At 38.1% G+C, this 18,456-nt stretch overlaps 1 protein-coding gene across 1 annotated transcript in view; it reads left to right on the top strand.

Moving 5' to 3' along the window:
- The window catches only part of Fam83b (family with sequence similarity 83 member B), a 77,411-nt gene that overhangs the window by 53,158 nt on the left and 5,797 nt on the right, over positions 1 to 18,456 (top strand). Inside the window, exons 3-4 of the mRNA XM_021173260.2 lie at positions 9,310 to 9,474; positions 10,272 to 10,396. Of these exons, the coding sequence (XP_021028919.1) occupies positions 9,310 to 9,474; positions 10,272 to 10,396 (290 nt within the window). The remainder of the gene's footprint in view (positions 1 to 9,309; positions 9,475 to 10,271; positions 10,397 to 18,456) is intronic.

Here is an 18,456-nt window from a genome sequence, read left to right as displayed (position 1 = left end):
TGGAGCAGTTTCCAATTGGGAGGGGGTACCTTGGGGTAAAAAGTTCAGGAGTGCTCCGGGAACTATCTCTGGATGGGAGGGGTAAGAGAACTCTGAGCTGAAGAGTTCATGGAGAGTTCAGGTGTCCAGTAATTAACTCTTTCACTTTGGAGTGTGCAAGCCCAGCTTTCTCCTTATTTTGATGTGCTCCTAGGATTTGACTGAACACGGCCCTCATTCTTTAGCACAGCACTTCTGAGAAGATGGTTTTAGCACTGCAGTTATTCATCAATAATCCTTACTTCTTTATTTTTTGTTTTTAGTTTGTTTTGTTTTGTTTTTGAGACAGGGTTTCTCTGTATAGCTCTGGCTGTCCTGGAGCTCACTTTGTAGACCAGGCTGGCCTCGAACTCAGAAATCCACCTGCCTCTGCCTCCCAAGAGCTGGGATTAAAGGCGTGTGCCACCACGCCCAGCTAATCCTTACTTTTTAATTCTTAAAATTATCCATTTGAACTGTTAGAGGCAGACACAGACTTGTACATCTTAGTAGAGTTCTGTGTGATACATACATGGTAATATCAAATTAAACAACATTGATTACTTCATCATGATGAAAACATTAAAAATCCTTTCCTCTTGAGAATGTAGAAGACAAAATCACATTTCTAGTGACAGGTCCATGTGATAGCATATCAGCAATCCTCAGTCCTGTGTAAGCTCAGTTTAATACCCACTGATCCCACTTTCTCCATCTCCTCCTCCCTCTGCATTCCTTAGGGAATGGCAAGTCCATTACTCACATTTCTGTGATGCCAATGGCTCTAGATTCTGCATATATTAGCTGCTTTTTGTTGCTGTGATAAAAGACCATGGCCATAAGCAATATATAGAAGGAAGGGTTTGCCTTGGGTTAATATTTCTGAAGTAAAGTCTGTAATGACAGTGGAGACACGGAGGCAGGCAGGCGGCCGCAGCAGTAAGCTGAGACATCCCATTTCTGTTCATACATAGGGAACAGAGAGCCAGCTATAAGTGGGGTCAAGGCTCTGGATTTTTACTGCTTATCCTCAGTGACATATTTCCTCCAGCAAAGCTGTGCCTTCCTGAGACAGTGCCACCAACTGGGGACCATCACACTGCATCTGAGTGAACCTCGGCAGTATTTTTGTCTTTTTTGTCACTGGCTTACATTACTTCATATAGTGATCTCGAGCTTATCCATGTTTTACAAGTAGTAGAATGTCATCTTTTTAGGGACTAAGTAGTATTCCACTTTATATGATATCACTTCTTCTTTCTAAATTTATCAGTTATTGAACGCTTAATTTGCTCCCCGCCCCCTGTTATGAATAGTATTGTAATAAACATGGAAGTACAAATTCCTGAGAGGCTTATTTAGTTTCCTATGTGTATATACCTGGTTGGAAGATTGTTAGAAGATATGGGCTCTTGGAATGGGACTTAGGCCATCAGGCTTGGTGGTAAGCACCTTTACCCAAGCCATCTCACAAGCTCTGCTTTCACCTTTTTGGGTCTGGTTGTTGTTTTGCTTTGTGACTCACTGGGGCCCATCTGTAGATGAGATAGAATCCTCTGTGAAGAATGTCCATTAATATTTGAATCTGGATGGTCATGTCTTTGGAAAAAATTCTTCTTTAATTTTATCCTCCTTTCCTCCTCCTCCTCGTCCTCGTCCTCCTCCTCCTCCTCCTCCTCCTCTTTTTCTTATATTCCTACAATTCAAAGATTTGGTTCTTTCTCATAGGTCCAAATTTCTCCAGCATTTCACTCGTATATTTTTAAATTTTCTCATTGACTGAATGACCCAGTTCCTCTGTCTTCTCTCAGAGCTCTAATATTTTGTTCTCCACATGATGTGTTCTGTTGGCGAGGCCTATCACAGAGGTTTTCATTTCCTGTATCATTTCAGCCTAGTTTTTCTTCAGCGGTTCCCTTTATTGTAATCTACTGTCACATCTTAAATATGAGACTCAAAGTGACCAGATCTGACTGAATTGGCAGCAAACATGCTCACTCAGGTTTATTGAAGTTCACTGGTCCCAGGGCACAGTCCAGAGAAGTCCCACAGGGGACACAAGAGAGCCAGTTCTTACAGTCCTGGACAAGGAGCAAGGTGACATGTCAGGCAAGAGCTGGCTTTTTTCCATATAAAGTCCTTTTTCCAGTGCATGGTGGTTGGTCTCAAGGGAGCTGGCACCATGGGAATTTGGTTTTGGTTCCATCTGGGTTTGGGAGGGGGGTTTACAGTGTGGGCCGGGCTGTATCGAGCAGTAGCATGGATCCCAGGCTAACAGAATTGACTTCCTTATTTTAGCCTTTTGTATGTGTTCTCTTGTAGAACTTTATACTGTCTTTGTGTTGATTGAATGTTTGTTATTGTTCGCCTGTTGCCTTTGAGCATTCTTTTAAGTCACTGTCATTTGATTCCATTACTATGTGATTGGTGCAGTTTTAGATGGTAGTTGTCTTCTTTATTGTGTTTTCTTTGTGTCTTCACCAGAACTTTTGAGTTTGGAGGTAGTGTTAGCTAAGTCTTTTTCCTCTCGCCTTCCTTCTTCCTTCCCTTTCTTTCTCACTTAAGTTAATTCAAGTTACTCATTTTATTTATTTATTTATTTGTATTGGAGTTTGCAAAGTTTAGGAGAAATCCAAGCCATGGTAGGGCTGAAATGTTGATTTCCTCTGTGGCACTGGTATTTAAGTCTTTGGCAACCATCATTAATCTCCCCCTGGGTCAGCAAATATCTGCAGTAACTGAGTCACTTTCCAGGGTTCAGCACACCTCTGCTGATCCGTGATTTTGATTCGGATTTTGTCACTCTCTGGTGTGGCTCTCCACACCTGGATACCATGCCCTAAGTCAACTCCACTCTACTCCTCATTTCCAAAACCCTTGCCTAATATTATGGGTCCTATGTACCTAGGTGCATTATCCTTGCTTAGATCTGGTTTGCCCCCTTCTTCCTCAGCTTTTACCACTTGTTGTGGCTTCCCCAACTTGGGTAAGGACTCACAGCATCTTTTGTTTCCATATATTCTACCAAGGATCCCCATTCACCAGAGAATCCTTGGTAGTTTTATAATTCAGCCATTTTTAATTTAATAAGAAACTCTACACAGTTTTTCAGAATAACTATAATGACTTACCTTCTCACCAAGAGTATGCAGTGAGCAAGGGCTTCCTTTACTCCATACTCTTACTAGAACTTGTTATGGTTAATATTTTAGTAGTAGCAATTTCGACTGGTGAGAAGAAATATCTCATTGTGGTTTTAATATATACTTCTTGGGCAATAATAATGTTGAACAGGTTTTTAAAAGATTCATTTATGTATATGAGTACCCTATTTGCATGACATTTGTCATGCCTACATGACAAAGGATAGCATCAGGCAGATGGGGCATCAGATCCCATTATAGACAGTTGTGATCCACCACGTTGTTGCTGGGAATTGAACTCAGGACCTTTGGAGGAGCAGCCAGTGCTTTTAGCTGCTGAGCCATCACTTCAACACATGTTGAGTAATTTTTATACCTATTAGCGTTTGCTATTTTATTTATGCCTAGTAACTATTTTGTACCTGTTAAATATTTGTATTAATTTTATGTAAATGGTATTCTATTCTGCTGCCTACTTTTAGATACTTCCAGGTCAGGCATGGCCTTGGTGGGGACAGAATGACATGGTTCCTGCCCCTGTGACAGGGCCAGCAGATGTGGGCCTCCATGAGTGTTAATGGCTGCTGTGGCCATAAGGCTTGTTTGTATAATAATGTACATATTTTGCATTCTACCTAAAAGGAATGTCCTCCCTGTTAATGTTCCTGACTCCATGATAATTAGAAACAGCACAAGGCCAGGAGATGAATGTGTGGTTATGTCTTAACAAAATGGAAAACGCTGGGACCTTCAGGACAGCCTTTAAGACTATGGAAAAGAATTCTAAAAACCCGGGTTGAAAAATGTATAATTTTTCAACTACACAAAATATAAGGATATAATCTGATTTATGAGCTGCTTCTAGAATCTAAAGGAACAAATGCAGCTATACTATGTGTCAACTTCTCAGAAAGATACTAAGGAAGGAGATAAAGAGATTTAAGGGGTGGTGATCTCAGGTGTTCACACCAGCTAAGATTTTTTTTTTTCACTTATGCTTACAAAGGCAGACAAATTCTTGAGTTCAGTGTCTCTCTGGGACAGAGCAAAGTTAGCCCCAGGTATGGTAGAAATGGTAATTTTCAGAATGGGATCTCACCCAGCTAGCTTAATATCTGTGCTTAACAGAATCCGACATATCTCTGAATTTCTTGGCAATGTTCAAAGAAAACACTGGCTTGCTGTCCTCTAAGAATTAAGGGCCTGGGTTTTAAGGATGCTGATTCATAGGATAATCAAAAGGAAACCTAGAGAAATGACTGCATTGATATGTAAATAAAAGACTGGGCTCATGATCTCCAGGAGATGAGCTATCCAGAGAATTTTTTAGAATAGCAAGAGAGAACTGCTTGGAGAACAGTCTCTAGCAGAGTAGGGGGAGAGAGAGAGAGAGAGAGAGCGCGCAAGCTGTCTAGAGATCTCCAGAAAGAGCAGATCAGAGAAGAAGAAAGCAGAGCAGAGAGAAAAGCAGGCTGGAAAGCTGTCTCCGGCAGAGCATAGGCCTCCAGCTTCAACCCAGTTTGTATACCTACTCCCAGACACCCCTTCCTCAGAACCCCTCTCCAAGTAAAGGCCGGGCCTAGGCAAGATCAGGCTATTTGTCTTTCTGTTATTAAATGTCGGAGTCCCTTACCTGTTCTGGATGTCAATCCCTTTTCAGATATGTAATTGAAAAATATATTCTCCCGTATTTTATATTAGTTTTCCATTTGATTGCTCTTGTTATACAAACGTTTTATGGGTCTTTTGTTTTAATTTTTGTTTTTTTGTCTTAGTGATACAATGCCCTCTGTCTATATTTAGAGAGCTTCATTTTGAACACATTGAAACAGGAGGACCAAGCCATACTCAGTACCTTAAAAACTTAACTATTTAAAATTGATTTGAAGTTTGGGGTGTTGTCCAAAATCTCTTGCTCATTCTATGTTACTGACTTAATTCTGGCATGCTTTTTTCTGGAAGTATTACATATTTGTGGTCTTCTGCTTAAAGTTTCTATCCAATTGTACTTGGATTTTGTGACTGGCAAGAGAGCTCTATTTATAGCACATCCCTTTGACGCTCCTGGAACTGCCTTGCACACAGTCGGAGGCATTTTAATTGATTGATTTTTCGGTAGGGCAGAGTCTGCTTTGGAGCTCCCTCCTCTCCTTGTCTGCAGAGTTCCCTGGGAGGTTTTGTAAGGCAGACTGTGTCATCACACTGCTGGATTATCCCAGTATAAAATGGTTGGAGGGTCTTCAGGTCAGTTTTTTCTCTTCCCTCCTCATTCCCTGCCTTCTCTAAGGCCCCTGACACAGTTGATTTGATAGCACATGTGAAGCACAGTTTCCAGTCCAGGTTTCAGAAAACACCCATTTGGGAGAAGAATGGAGAAATTAGAACATCTGAAGCACCTTGAATCTGATATTATGCAAAGAATGTGAGAAATGCTTAGTTTTTCCCCTGAGTTGCCACACAGATGTGCCAGTTTGTAAGCCATCACTATTACTATGCCATGTGCTTCCCTTTCAATTCTGTTGACTTCTATTATAGATTCTACATCGAGATTTTTTTTTCACTTTTGCTAATTAGTGACACTTCAGACTTTTATAAACAATGTACAGGGTATCTTGTTAAGCAACTAAAGAGAAATATGTTTCTTTGCATACTGTAGATCATTTGGACTACCGACATGAAGCTTGGTTTGTGATATAGAAATCAAGATTGAGTAGTAAGCTCTTGAAATCTTTAGGATAATTTAATTTTTATGCTCAGTCTGTGAGACTGAAGCTCACATTCTATCATATTTCATGACAGAAGCCCTGTTTGCATTATTTTGGTCATCATTATCAAGAGTAGAAAAGAGTTGCTACAACGTGGAATTTTAGAATCTAGGCATGCAAGATCTTCCCATTATTATTAGAGTAATTTTAGTGACTTCTCCAAGATCACCTAATTTATGGCAAATCTAAGTAGTTGATATATAGTTACAATCTATTAGTTCTTACTTAAGCTGTGCAGGAATAAGGGCCAGAGACATTTGTTCACGATATCAGCTTCATTTTGCTTTTTGAAACCCATTAGCTCATTATTTTTGACAGCTTTTTACAGACTTAGAAATATATAGCCCTTAAGTGATCCTTTCTCTTGATTTCTATTACTCAGTTCTTTAAAGTTTCCAGTTGTGTTTGATTTTATTCTAAATACTTTTTTCAAAAAAATCACATTAATCTTTTTATCTTTATTTTTTTCGTATGTCAGGAAAAAAAAAATATCTTCCTGTCTCTCTTTAGGGAAGTCAGAATTCCTTTAAATGAAGCATTTTGACAGTGGTGGCAACTCAATGAATGCAAGAACATTAACCAGAGACAGCTTTAACCAGGTGCAGCTGGGTGTTACTAAGTAACTAGGTCCTATGCAAGCAGCTGCTAGCAGGTTCCGCAGGGGAAACAAGATAAGACTCAACAGAAAATCCTGGAGGGAGAAGCATTTTTTTCTGAAGAAATTTAAGCATTTCTCTTCAGTGCCATAGAAAACACTTTTCTTTCCAATGTACTTCCAAGTTTCCAGTTTTTCAAATTTTATTTTACCAGTTTACACACTGCATGTGTGGTGGTTTGAATAAAAATGGCCCCCAGAGGCTGACATGTATGAATGTTTCTTCTCCAGTTAAGGAAACTAATTTGGGAAGGATTGGAAGGTGTGGCCTTGTTTGAGGAGGTGTGTTACTGGGTGTGGGTTGGAGCCTTGAAAGGCCAATGAAGGTCTGGTTTGGCTTCCTGTGTATCTGCTGTCAGTGGATCAGGATGTAAAACACTCAGCTACTGCTTCAGTGCCATGCCTGTCTGATTCCTACCATGATAATCAGGAAATAACCTTCAAAAAATTTAAGTATACCCCAAATTAAATGCTTTTTTCATAAGAGTTCCCTTGGTCATGGTGTCTTTTCACAGCAATAGAACAGGATCTAAGACATAATGCTCACTTCTTCCTACACTCATAAAGATGAATATTGTTGTCATTCATAAAGTGGGCTTTACAATCCTTCATCACATGAATCTGTAGAATAGATATTTTCCATATGTCTGTTACTATCAGACACTTTTTCCTAGTAGACTAAATTGACCAGATAGTCTCGTTTTAGATTTTATATTTCGTATCAAATCTAAATTTGACATTCTATACTTTTTTTGTTATTGTTAAATGTAGTCATTGTGGTCATTTTCTACAGCTCAGAGAATAAGTGGGTACACAGTACTTTCAGGTCAAGTTGACATACGTCATTTCTGATCACTGTTCTGTGCCAAGACTAATCCTTTACAGAACAACTTATTTTATCCTGCCCTCCACAGCATGGTTGAAGCTTTGTAGATCTCTTATAGCTTCCAAACACTGAGGGTAGAGAAAGCAATGCTTAGAAACCTGCCAGACTTGGTTGGTCCCAGATAAGCATGTCAAAGATGTATTATCTAGTGTACTATATCTTGACTTAGTCTGTTTATCTGTCACACAAGAAAGACTGGTATTTGTTCTATCTTGGCTGTGATTGAATCATTCGCTGGCTGAGTGACTTTAATTACTCTTGCAAATAAAACCCAATGGTATGGGCTTTTGATCATTTTCAAAGTCTAAAATAACTTGTTACATGAGAGACTCTGGTAAATTAAAATGGATTCATGTATACTGATTAAAGATATCATTTTGGACAGTAGTGTTTCTTTATTTAAAATTTCTTCCTAGCTAAAAAAATGTGCTGCCAGACTATGTCAGGGACATAATTTAGAATGTGTTTTATAAAACATGAACTTTTTAAAACTTTATTACCCATAGTCATCAAATCACTCATTAAAATACAGTAAATAAATTTACACATGTAGATGCGATTTGAAGCCATAACACACTTGAGATCATGAGGCATGTTCTCAAGACAGGTGAAATGGTCTTCTCTTGCTTTTGTACTATTCTGGCCCCTCATAGCAATCCATATATATAGGACAGCAATGGGAGATGCTTCAGTGAGAGTCTACTCCCCCCACAGCCTGATTACAATATGTTTTACAGGCCATCAGGGGAATGTCACCATCTCATATAATTTAAGGATGGTTCAGTGTTTTGCCTAAATAGGGGTACATAAAAATGATTTCATTCTTCTATGACTAACTCTTCCTCAAGATGTCCACAAGCACAGCTTCACTTTGTTTAATGCTAACACTATCTCTGGAATCCCTGTACTGAGCCTGTCATACAACTCCTCTGTCAGGGAACAGGGATCCCTTACACTGGCTGCTCCATGTCCCTCAAACAATGTCTTTCTGCACGTTAATGTGAGATTTACAAGGGTGGGAACAGTTGTCTTACTGCCCATCACACTGTAAATTGTCAGTATGTTTGGCACTGTAAGTGCTAAGTCAACCAAGAGATTTTCCTTGTCTTCACACTTGATTTTTCTCTCAGGACTTCTGGGCCTCAGCCTCGCTACAATAGTCAGCCCATATGCCTTCGATTTAGTGGCTGTTCTTTACAGCATTCTTCTCTCCATCACGTTGACCTTTGACTGTTTGCTTTCTTGTTGTTGACTTTGCTACTTTGGGTTATTTTCCTAAATTCTGTCTGTAATGCTAATTTTAGGTGCATACACATATTGCTATTTTTCCCACCCATTATCTCCTTCATTTCTGTCCTCCATCTTTCTCAGCCTTCTGTTCCAGCCTTTAAACACCGTCACTGAGAAAGCATAAATTTGTCCCACAGTGTCTTTCTTTCACAAATTAATCATCCTGTGTGACCCAGAATATCATTACCTTCATTCTTACAATTTCTACAATCCCACCTTTCACTGGATGACTTCTAAGGAAAATTTTAAAACTCCCTTGCTATCTTTGGTTTATAACCAGTGCTGGAGACCATATTAAGCCTTGCCTTTAACTGAAGATTTGTCTGAGATAAAGATTCCCATTAACCATAACTGCAGGTTGCCTAAGTTATAGAAATACACACATTTTATTTTTATTTATTGTCATGTATTTTTAAACTGATACAGGTATTTATGCATTTCTATGTAACAGATTTAATTGCTTTCCATTTTCTTTGATTTCTACCAAAGCTAAGTAGTTTCTTGATCTTTATTGATTTTTCTAAAACTGTCCCATTCTTTTGTCTCTAACAGGTGGTTGCTATAGTGATGGATGTGTTTACTGATGTGGATATTTTCAAAGAAATAGTAGAGGCATCAACACGAGGAATATCTGTGTACATTCTACTTGATGAGTCCAATTTTAATCATTTTCTAACAATGACTGAAAAACAGGGTTGTCAAATTCAACGTCTCAGGGTAAGAATTAACTCTTTTCCCCCCTCACGTACTTTTGCTTACCATTTTCATTCTTGTCAAATTTGAGTCAGGTTAAGACAAATTAGTCAAAAATAGAAGACAAAATAATGGAGAGGGAGCAGTGGTTGGAGGAGTGGAAGGCCTGTTTGTTCTGGGATCTGCTTCTGGATAGAGGGCGCCTTTGCTCTCTTCTGCACTAGCTCTGCCTCCGGGAAGAGTTGGTGATTCCATTTCATGCACACAACTTTGAAACCCCTGGCAGGCAAGTGACTCCACAATTTGGTACGTGTGGCTCTGTCCAAGCATTGTTAACTTAGTGTTTTCAGTTACATTTGACTTGTGGGAGGATCATGAGCTGTTATAATCTGCAAGTGTTTCTCACAGTGAAATCTTTTAGGAAACCATTCTGTGTAAGCAGAAAACATGTCCATTGAAATGGTTCTTTTTCTTTTTTTCTTTTCTTTTTTCTTTTTTTTTTTTTTTTTCAAGACAAGGTTTCTCTGTGTATCCCTGGCTGTCCTGGAACTCACTCTGTAGACCAGGCTGGCCTCAAACTCAGAAATCCACCTGCCTCTGCCTCCTAAGTGCTGGGATTAAAGGCGTGTACCACCACTGCCCAGCTCTTTTTCTTTAGTATTTGATTTTAGGGAAATATTTGCAGTTTTCTTTCGTGAGTTATTTGTATGTTTTCAAAGTTTGTTTCAAATAAGTGGTTTTGGGTGGTTTACGTCATTATTTATTTACTTTGTAAAATGTTCCACTCTTAGATGTAATTTTATGTTGCCATATACTTGCAGAACATTCGCATACGGACAGTAAAAGGCCAAGATTATCTTTCAAAAACAGGAGCAAAATTCCACGGAAAAATGGAACAGAAATTTTTGCTAGTGGACTGCCAGAAAGTGATGTATGGGTCTTACAGGTAAGAATATTGTGTTCATTTTAAGCATTTCCACCCACTGAAATAAGTTATTATTTTGAGATATTAGCAGTATCAACTTAGTTGTATCTTAAAAGTAAGTAAAAAAAGAAGTTGGAGGATGCTCAGCAGTTCAGAGAACTTGTTACTTTTATGGAGGACCTGAGATTGGTTTGAAGCACTCACCTGGTGAGGCTCCCAACCATTAACTCCAGCCCTGGGAGGATCAGCTCTCTTCTGGCCTCATCTAGAACTGCACTCATATTTATAAACTCATACACAGATACATACACATGATTATTCATCTTTTAAATCCTTCTAAAAATTGAAAAATGATTCAGAATCTATAATGTGAAGATTTGGAGACTTGAACCTTGCAAACATCTCTGTGGTACTCAGGCTGCTTGTGTGTCTATGGACAATCCTGAAGCTTGGCTTCAGGTCCTTTATCAAAACACTAAGGGAGTTGGAAGGTGATTTGTAACTCTATAATGGCAAAAGTGGATTAACTCCTACAAAGGTAATGAGTAATATTAATTTAGAAATAGTCATTTAAGCCAGTATTGGTAATGTATGCCTCATTTAAGCCAGTATTGGTAATGTATGCAGCATGCAGGAGGATTGCCACGAGTTCAGTACCAGCCCTGTTTACCTAGTGAGTACAAGTTCAATTAGGATTATAGCAAGATCCTGTCTCAAATATGAAAAGAAGGGCTCAGGTGATAACTTAGCCTGTGCAGGCACTTAATGCCAATCTGAAGCTTTGCGTTTGACTCCTAATACCCCTGTGGTAGAAGCTGAGATTCGATGCTCACAAGATAGCCTCTGATATCTACACCCACGGTGGCACACACATATACACAAATCCACACAATAAAACTAAATGAATAAAATGTAAAAAAACAAACAAACAAACAAATATTAGACACCTATAGAAACAAACCAATGTGTTAAAAAAAAATTGCACTTTGAGAGGTCACCAGAAGAACTTCCTGAGGATTGTTCAATGTATACATTGACTTAACGTATACACCTGAGAAAACCAGAACAACAACCTGACCTGGTCAGGCTGATGTGGAGTGTAAACATTGCTAGGTGACTGTTCAATAATATCCAGAAATGCATTATTCCTGAGTGTAATACATAGTAAATCTATATAAACAGGCATATCAAAAACTCTTATAGTTGTCAAGCCAAAGTCACTAAGGTACTGTAGGCCTACTGCAGAAGACATGGGAATGACGCCAGAGAGCTGTGAAGGTGAACAGGACAGTATGGCAGAGCCTTTGCCTTTTGATAAGTGTAACTACCTGCAAGGAAATAACAGCTTGAAGTGGCTCATCTTGCACTTTCCTTTGTTTATATAAAATGAGGATGATCATGGAACAAACTACATGGAATTTCTGTATAATTACATACCCCAAACAATAATATTGGCTCTTATTTTACGCCTTTCTTTGTCATTTTCTGCTTAAGTTTGCTGTAGGATCAGGGAGCCTCCCCGCTCCTTCCTTCCCTCCCTCCTTCCTTTCCTCCCTCCCTTCCTCACACCCTCCTTCCCTCCCTCCTTTGTAGCTCTTTAGAGATCCAAAGGAAAACTTGTTAAGAGCAGAAATTACAACTAGTACTTGAACTTAATGAGTCATTTTAAGGTCTCATTATATATGTATATATTTGTTCAGACACACTTAGTTTTGGAGGGGTTTTAATTGAATTTTAATTAAGATTGACTTTACTTAATATATACATCCTGTTCCTTGTCTAAGCTCATCACAACTACACTGTGGCGTGATGTTGAACATGTTATACTCACTACAGAATTTAGCTCATCTATTCCTGCCACTATGGATTGAGAGTTAAATGTTGTCATGATTGGAGGTGAGGTACTATGGTGGCTATGGATTTTTTAAAGAGTACTTTACTTAAGAAAATAAAAGAATAACCAAAGCCAAACTAAACCAAATCTACAGAGCCTCTCTAACCTCAGGCCATGTGGAGGAGTGGAGGACAATATGGAATTTTTAGGAGGAGAGAATATTATGGTTCATCTAAAACTTTTTCTACTAATTCCATTCTCTGTGTTATTTCAAGACCATTTAAAATATACTATGTGTGTGTGTGTGTGTGTGTGTGTTGGAAGATGTCATTTTTATTTTTTATTTTCCTTGTATCATTTATTGTACAAAGAACTGTTACATAGTACATTCAAGTATGGATTGTGCATTGAGCACTTCCTGTCTGCTTCCTTACCATCCCTTTAATTATTCCTTGCCATTCCTGCTCATCTCCTTAAATTACTTCTTTATTTCTTTTATTTTTTTCAGATTATACTAAAATAACTTCATTTCCCCTTTCCCTTCTTCCCTCCAAACCCTCTCATACACCATTCCTTGCCCCCTTCAAATTCATGGCTTCATCTTAAAAAATAGTTGTCTTTACATACACACACACACACGTGTATGTGTGTGTGTGTGTATATATATATATGTATATATATATATATATATATGTGTGTGTGTGTGTGTGTGTGTATATATATTCCTAAATACATAAACACAGCTCAGTCTATGGACTGTTACTTGTATTATGTTTTCAGAGCTAAGGTTGGGTGTGCTGTTCCCTTGGGTAAGTTATTGCCCTGCTCTCGACATTCCTTAGTTGCCTGTCGTGCTTTGTGTAGGTTTAAGCCTCATGGGCTTTGCCCACATCCACTTTATCATGTCTGTTATTGTTGATCTTGCTCACCTCATGCTGAACCAAACTCAGGTCCCCTAGATGAGCAGTACATGTGCTAAGCCATCTCTCTTCTCCTCGTTGGCTGAATTTCCTATTGTTAAAAAAAAAAAAAGCAATCCTAAAAAGCTATTATATGATAGTTATAAACCACTGTGGTCAAAACCTATTCCCTTCCAGTAAAAAATAGCTTGAGTTCTTCACACTACAGTATATCATTTTCCATTTTCCTTGTGGGCACCCTTGTATTTGTTTTCTTTCCTTGACTACTTCTATGTCTACCTTTCCTCTCTTCTTTCTTTAGTTCTTTTTATATACTTTTTTTAGACAAAGTACCACTTTCTTGTTCAGGTTGCCTGTGATGGGTTATATAGTCTAGGTTGCCATTCCCACTCTCCTAGGTCTTGTCTGGTCAATGTTGAGATGCAAGTGTGTACCACCACACCAAGCTCAAAATATTTTCTTTAATTGGTACCTGCACCCTCCCCTGGAAGCCATTGGGTTCTAAAGTCTCATCAATTGTAGAGATGTCTGAATTCTGCAATCACAATAGCCACATGTGTGCAACAGTTTACAGAGTGATGGCTTATCAGGAAATCATAGGCATTTGATGTGTCCTAATGAAATAAAACAAACATGTTTTAGTTAATGAATATAAATAATATTTTGAATTTGGTATCCTCACCTGAAATTGTAAGCAGTATTTTGAAGATATTTGTAAGGTATTTTACATATATTAAATTCAGAAGGAATCTTTTTTGTTTGTTATATTCAGGGCCTCCACTTGAGGTCTGCTGTCTTTGCTTGCTCAGTGAAGGGATTACAGATGTGAGTCTCTAAGCCCCACTGAAAATGAATTATTGTACACTTTTATTTTTTATATTATGACCTGTGAAAAATTTACAAGATTTTCACAAAAGTTGTTGTCTCTAAGGTGCTATTTTTAATCAGGCATTAAGATGGTCACATTTGAAATTCATGCTACAACCGATATTCTTTCACTACTTGAATCCCATGGGCTTTATTTTTTAGCCCATTGCCAGGAAACCATCTTCTTAACTCACCCTTGGTATGTGAATTAATACTTATACTCGACAGTTTATGACTGCTGTATGGTGTCCTGTTGGGGAAGAGAAAGCGTTTCCAACCCAAGGAAATACCTGTGTATGGTCTTTTAATGTAAATAAGATTAAAGACATAAAAGTCCAAAGTGGACTTGTTGTTTACTGCCTTAAGTTAGTTGCCCTTGGTCCTGGCCTCCAGATGCAGTTCTCGGTTCTCCTGGCCAGCTCTCATGATACTGATTTCCAGCTCTTAAATAATCTCATTAGACTGCTTTTTCCGATTCATGGATTTCCCTTATTAGCTCTTACAGTTTCATTATGATGACGGAGGTCTATTTCCACCCACTGGTGTTCACTTTCCGGTCTTGTCCCCATTCTTCCACGAGGGTATGAGCACAAATTTCTTCTCCATGAGAAATCCAGGTTTACATTATTGAAACTGGGTTAGAACTGAGCACGGTTGAAGTGTTTCACTTACCTTCCAAAAATGAATAGGCATTTTATCTTTGTTTCACGTGAGTGCTCATGTGTTAGCAAGGCACAAGCCAAAGGATGAATTTGAATACCTTTCTTTCCTCTGGTGCCTTTCACCCTTTATGCTGTGTGTGTGTGTGTGTGTGTGTGTGTGTATGCATATGTGTGTGTGTATGCATGTGTGTGTGTGTGTGCATTGGTGTGCATTGTAGGATTTGTTTCATTTTCGGATGTAAACAGCATATCTCATTTGCCAGGAAGTAGCCTTTGAGTCACAGGCTCACTCTGGCAGTCACTCAGCCTGTCTCTGACACCTCTGGGCATTCCAGTGGCTCTGCTTGGTTTTGTTTGTTCGTTTGTTATGTTTTGTTTGCCTACTTGCTTTCCCCATCCTCTGCCTTCCCTTCTGTGTATTGCTCTTGTTTTACAGTGGATTGCACAGACTATTCAGCACACGAATGACTTTTCCAAATGTCCAGTTACTGACTGGCAATGTGTTACCCGCAATCTAGGCTAACAGGACCTAAGCTAGGAAAACAGTCCATGTTTTCCTAAATTCCATTTTCTTTTGTTTGTCTTTATCTGTCTTTTTCTGAATTGCTTATTTATAGCTCAACTGGAGATAGAAAGTTTTTCTAATTTTCCTCATGCCATTGGTTTCCTCCACTATTATCAGAAAGGATACTTTGATAATTCAAGTGTTTCTTTCCTTATTAAGACTTATTTCTGGTTTAAAGATGGTCTGTCCTAGAGGCATTTTATAGACACGGAGAAGAGGTGTTCTGAATATTTCAGTTATTCCTGTTGTTTCATAGTGTTTTTCAACTGCCTATTTATAAATCCATTATTGAAAATAGATGCTATTATATTTGAGTCACTCTTTAAAGTCTATCCTATTTTGCTTAATATACTTCAAAGACCTAGTACATAAATACAATTGTTACAAATGATGGTTTTTTTACTCATTAATTATGAATGAGAGTTATTATGATTTCAACAAACATTATCTTCTTGCTAAACTAAAATTGACCCATGGACCATCATCTGATGTCTTGTCTTTGATAAATTGTCAGACTTTAAAGTCTGTTTTCTCTGATACCATATGGCTTTTATCTTCAGCATCATCTTCAAGATACTCTTTTTTTTTTTTTTTTTTTTTTTTTTTTTTTCAGCTTGTGTCTGTCCTTAGATCTAAAGTGGGTCGTGAATACAGACGGTGCTTGGGTCTGGAACTTTTATTCATTCCTTTGATTTATGTGTTTTGGTTGGAAAGTTAGAAGAAATTCTTAGCAAGAAGTTACCTTGGCCATTGCTGTTTTCAGGGCAAGTTGTAATTCCTTTCCCCTGGCTTTCATTTCTGTAGGGATGTGTCTAAATTCTCTTCTTCCTTCTTTTCTCATGTCCTATAGATATTTTCTTTTGTTCTGTTTTATTTTGAGTCATGATTTCAATTTGTAATCTAAACTGCATAGAAATCATGTAAATACCTCTTCCTTCTCCTCCCAGTATTAAGGTTTGCAAGCATGACTTACCGCCTGAAGTTGAGTATGGTATCTTAAGCTACTAGGCTTCTAAGCTTCATTATTATTGGCATTCAACTTATACAAATACGATCTGATACAGTTCCCACTTCAACAGTAGTTTGGATTTTTTTATTAAATACTTTAAATATCTTCAGAACACCATACCTGGGGATACAGATCTCAACAAGCTGTACAGGGTACCTGAGATAAAATTTCCTTTAATGAACAGTGGAAATGATTAACAAAATCAAAGTACACTGTGAAGCATCAGTTAGTAATAGGAGATACTGGAAGACTCTGGAGACTAAGGTAAATGAATGGTCAGATAAGTACTTTGAATACAATGGTTGCAAAGCTCTAAATGGATGTGAGTCAAAGACTCAGAAGGAGAACAGTATTACCAGGAAAGAGCAACTGCAAAGATCTGGGGACAAAAGGGGAGAAATGTATGATTGAATATCTTAGGCAAGTGGTAAGATATCCAGGAAGAACCAAAAATAGATCTTGGAATGGTGGCACTTGCTAGTAATCCTAGCGTTCAAGAGTTGAGGCAAGAAGATTGCATTGCCATCCTGGGATAAAAACATATAAGAGCATTCTCTAAGGTTAGGCAAGGATTTGAATTTTATTTTAGGAAAGTTAGAAAGTCCTATATTGGAATATGACATGAGCCAGTCTTTATTGACTTGTATGCTGTGTCAGTTGACCAATATGGAAATGAAGATGCTTAGATTGAAAATAGCTTATGACACAATGACTTGGGTGACACAGAATTGTGAGAATTTTTAGAATCAGTGTCAGCAGAACCTGTTTATTTCTGTTATTTCTGGGAACCAGAATTTATTCAGAGGCACTTCCTTGCTTTGTATGGACCACTGAAAAGATACTTGGAACAGTGACTTAACTAAGATAGAAGAAGAGAGACCTTTGTATGGATGGATTGCCTAAAACTCTGCCTGAATCACTGTCTCAAATAAGACCAAAACAAAGACAGGTCTGGAGAAGAATGATGATGGGATGGAGACTCACAAACTGGATGTAGAAGCCTGGTGAGGCTGGTTAATGTCGCAAGCAGACACTGGACATTGATTCTATGGAGAAAGGAGCTCAGTAACGACATTGCAGATCTGCACCTCATCCCTCATAGATGACACAATTCACCCATCGTGACAGAGAAGCACAGGAGTTCTTCCATACAGCCCTCAAGTGTCTCACAGGTCCATTCAGATGCACCTTTGAAACACTCAATTGAATACCTCACTGTAACCTGCAATTTTATGACAGCATTTAAAAGACTGCTTTTTCCAGTTGTCTTATATTCTCAGTTTCCTAAACTCAACTCTCAGAGATTATTGTGTTTCATATTCTTATGGGCTATACTTTATTCTAACATTTTTCTCTTTATAGTAAATTCAAGTGTGTATGGCATGCCTGATCTTTCAAGTGTGTACTAACAGACAACCACTAAATATGTGATCCCCAAACATTTCTTTATCTTACAATTTATCGGAATTTGGGGACAAATCCTAATCCCTCAAACTTTCCTTAGCTTTCAAACTTATGTACACACTTCCCAAATCCCTCACACCACTTCTTTATTCCAGTTAAGTATATTCTAGTGTGTCCTGGTATGTGTATGTGTGTGTGTGTGTGTGTGTGTGTGTGTGTGTGTGTGTGTGTGTCTGTCTGTCTGTCTGTCTGTCTGAGTGACTGAATAAACTGGAGCAATTAAACTACTTGCTCCTATGTTTTGACTCCCACTCTCTTGGGCAGTTCTGCATACCTGTGAATTGAACACACATTTGTTGCTTTCTGTTTCTGACATTGCCTCATTCATAGCGTCAGTTTGATTGAAAAATTAATTTTTTAATTTATTTTTTATTTCTTCACTTCTGTCAGCATGCCCAGAAATTTCCTTTAACTGTTCATTTCCATTTTATTTCTCTTACACCCTCCTGCTGGCCCACATATTCACATAAAAAGGACCTAGTAAATTGTCTTCACACACCATGACTTCATGAGATGTAACATAAAAACTTGAGCATATCAGAATGACAAATTCCAAAATTATAATGTCACTTGGGATATTGTAGTAAGCTTTACTCAGCACATTTAAGAAATGTTTATATTTGTATTTGTTTTTCCTATACACATAGTACACTAATTCAGCATAGAGAGTGTTTGTCTCATTTTGTTTTCAGTAAACTCCAGGGTGTCATACATATTCTTTAATATAAAATATTAACAATTTATTTTTCTCTATTTAATT

This window comes from Mus caroli, chromosome 9 (genome assembly GCF_900094665.2).
Source record: "Mus caroli chromosome 9, CAROLI_EIJ_v1.1, whole genome shotgun sequence".
NCBI classification, from domain to species: Eukaryota; Metazoa; Chordata; class Mammalia; order Rodentia; family Muridae; genus Mus; species Mus caroli.
Note: the sequence above shows the minus strand (reverse complement) of the source record. Positions and strands in the feature narration are given on the sequence as shown.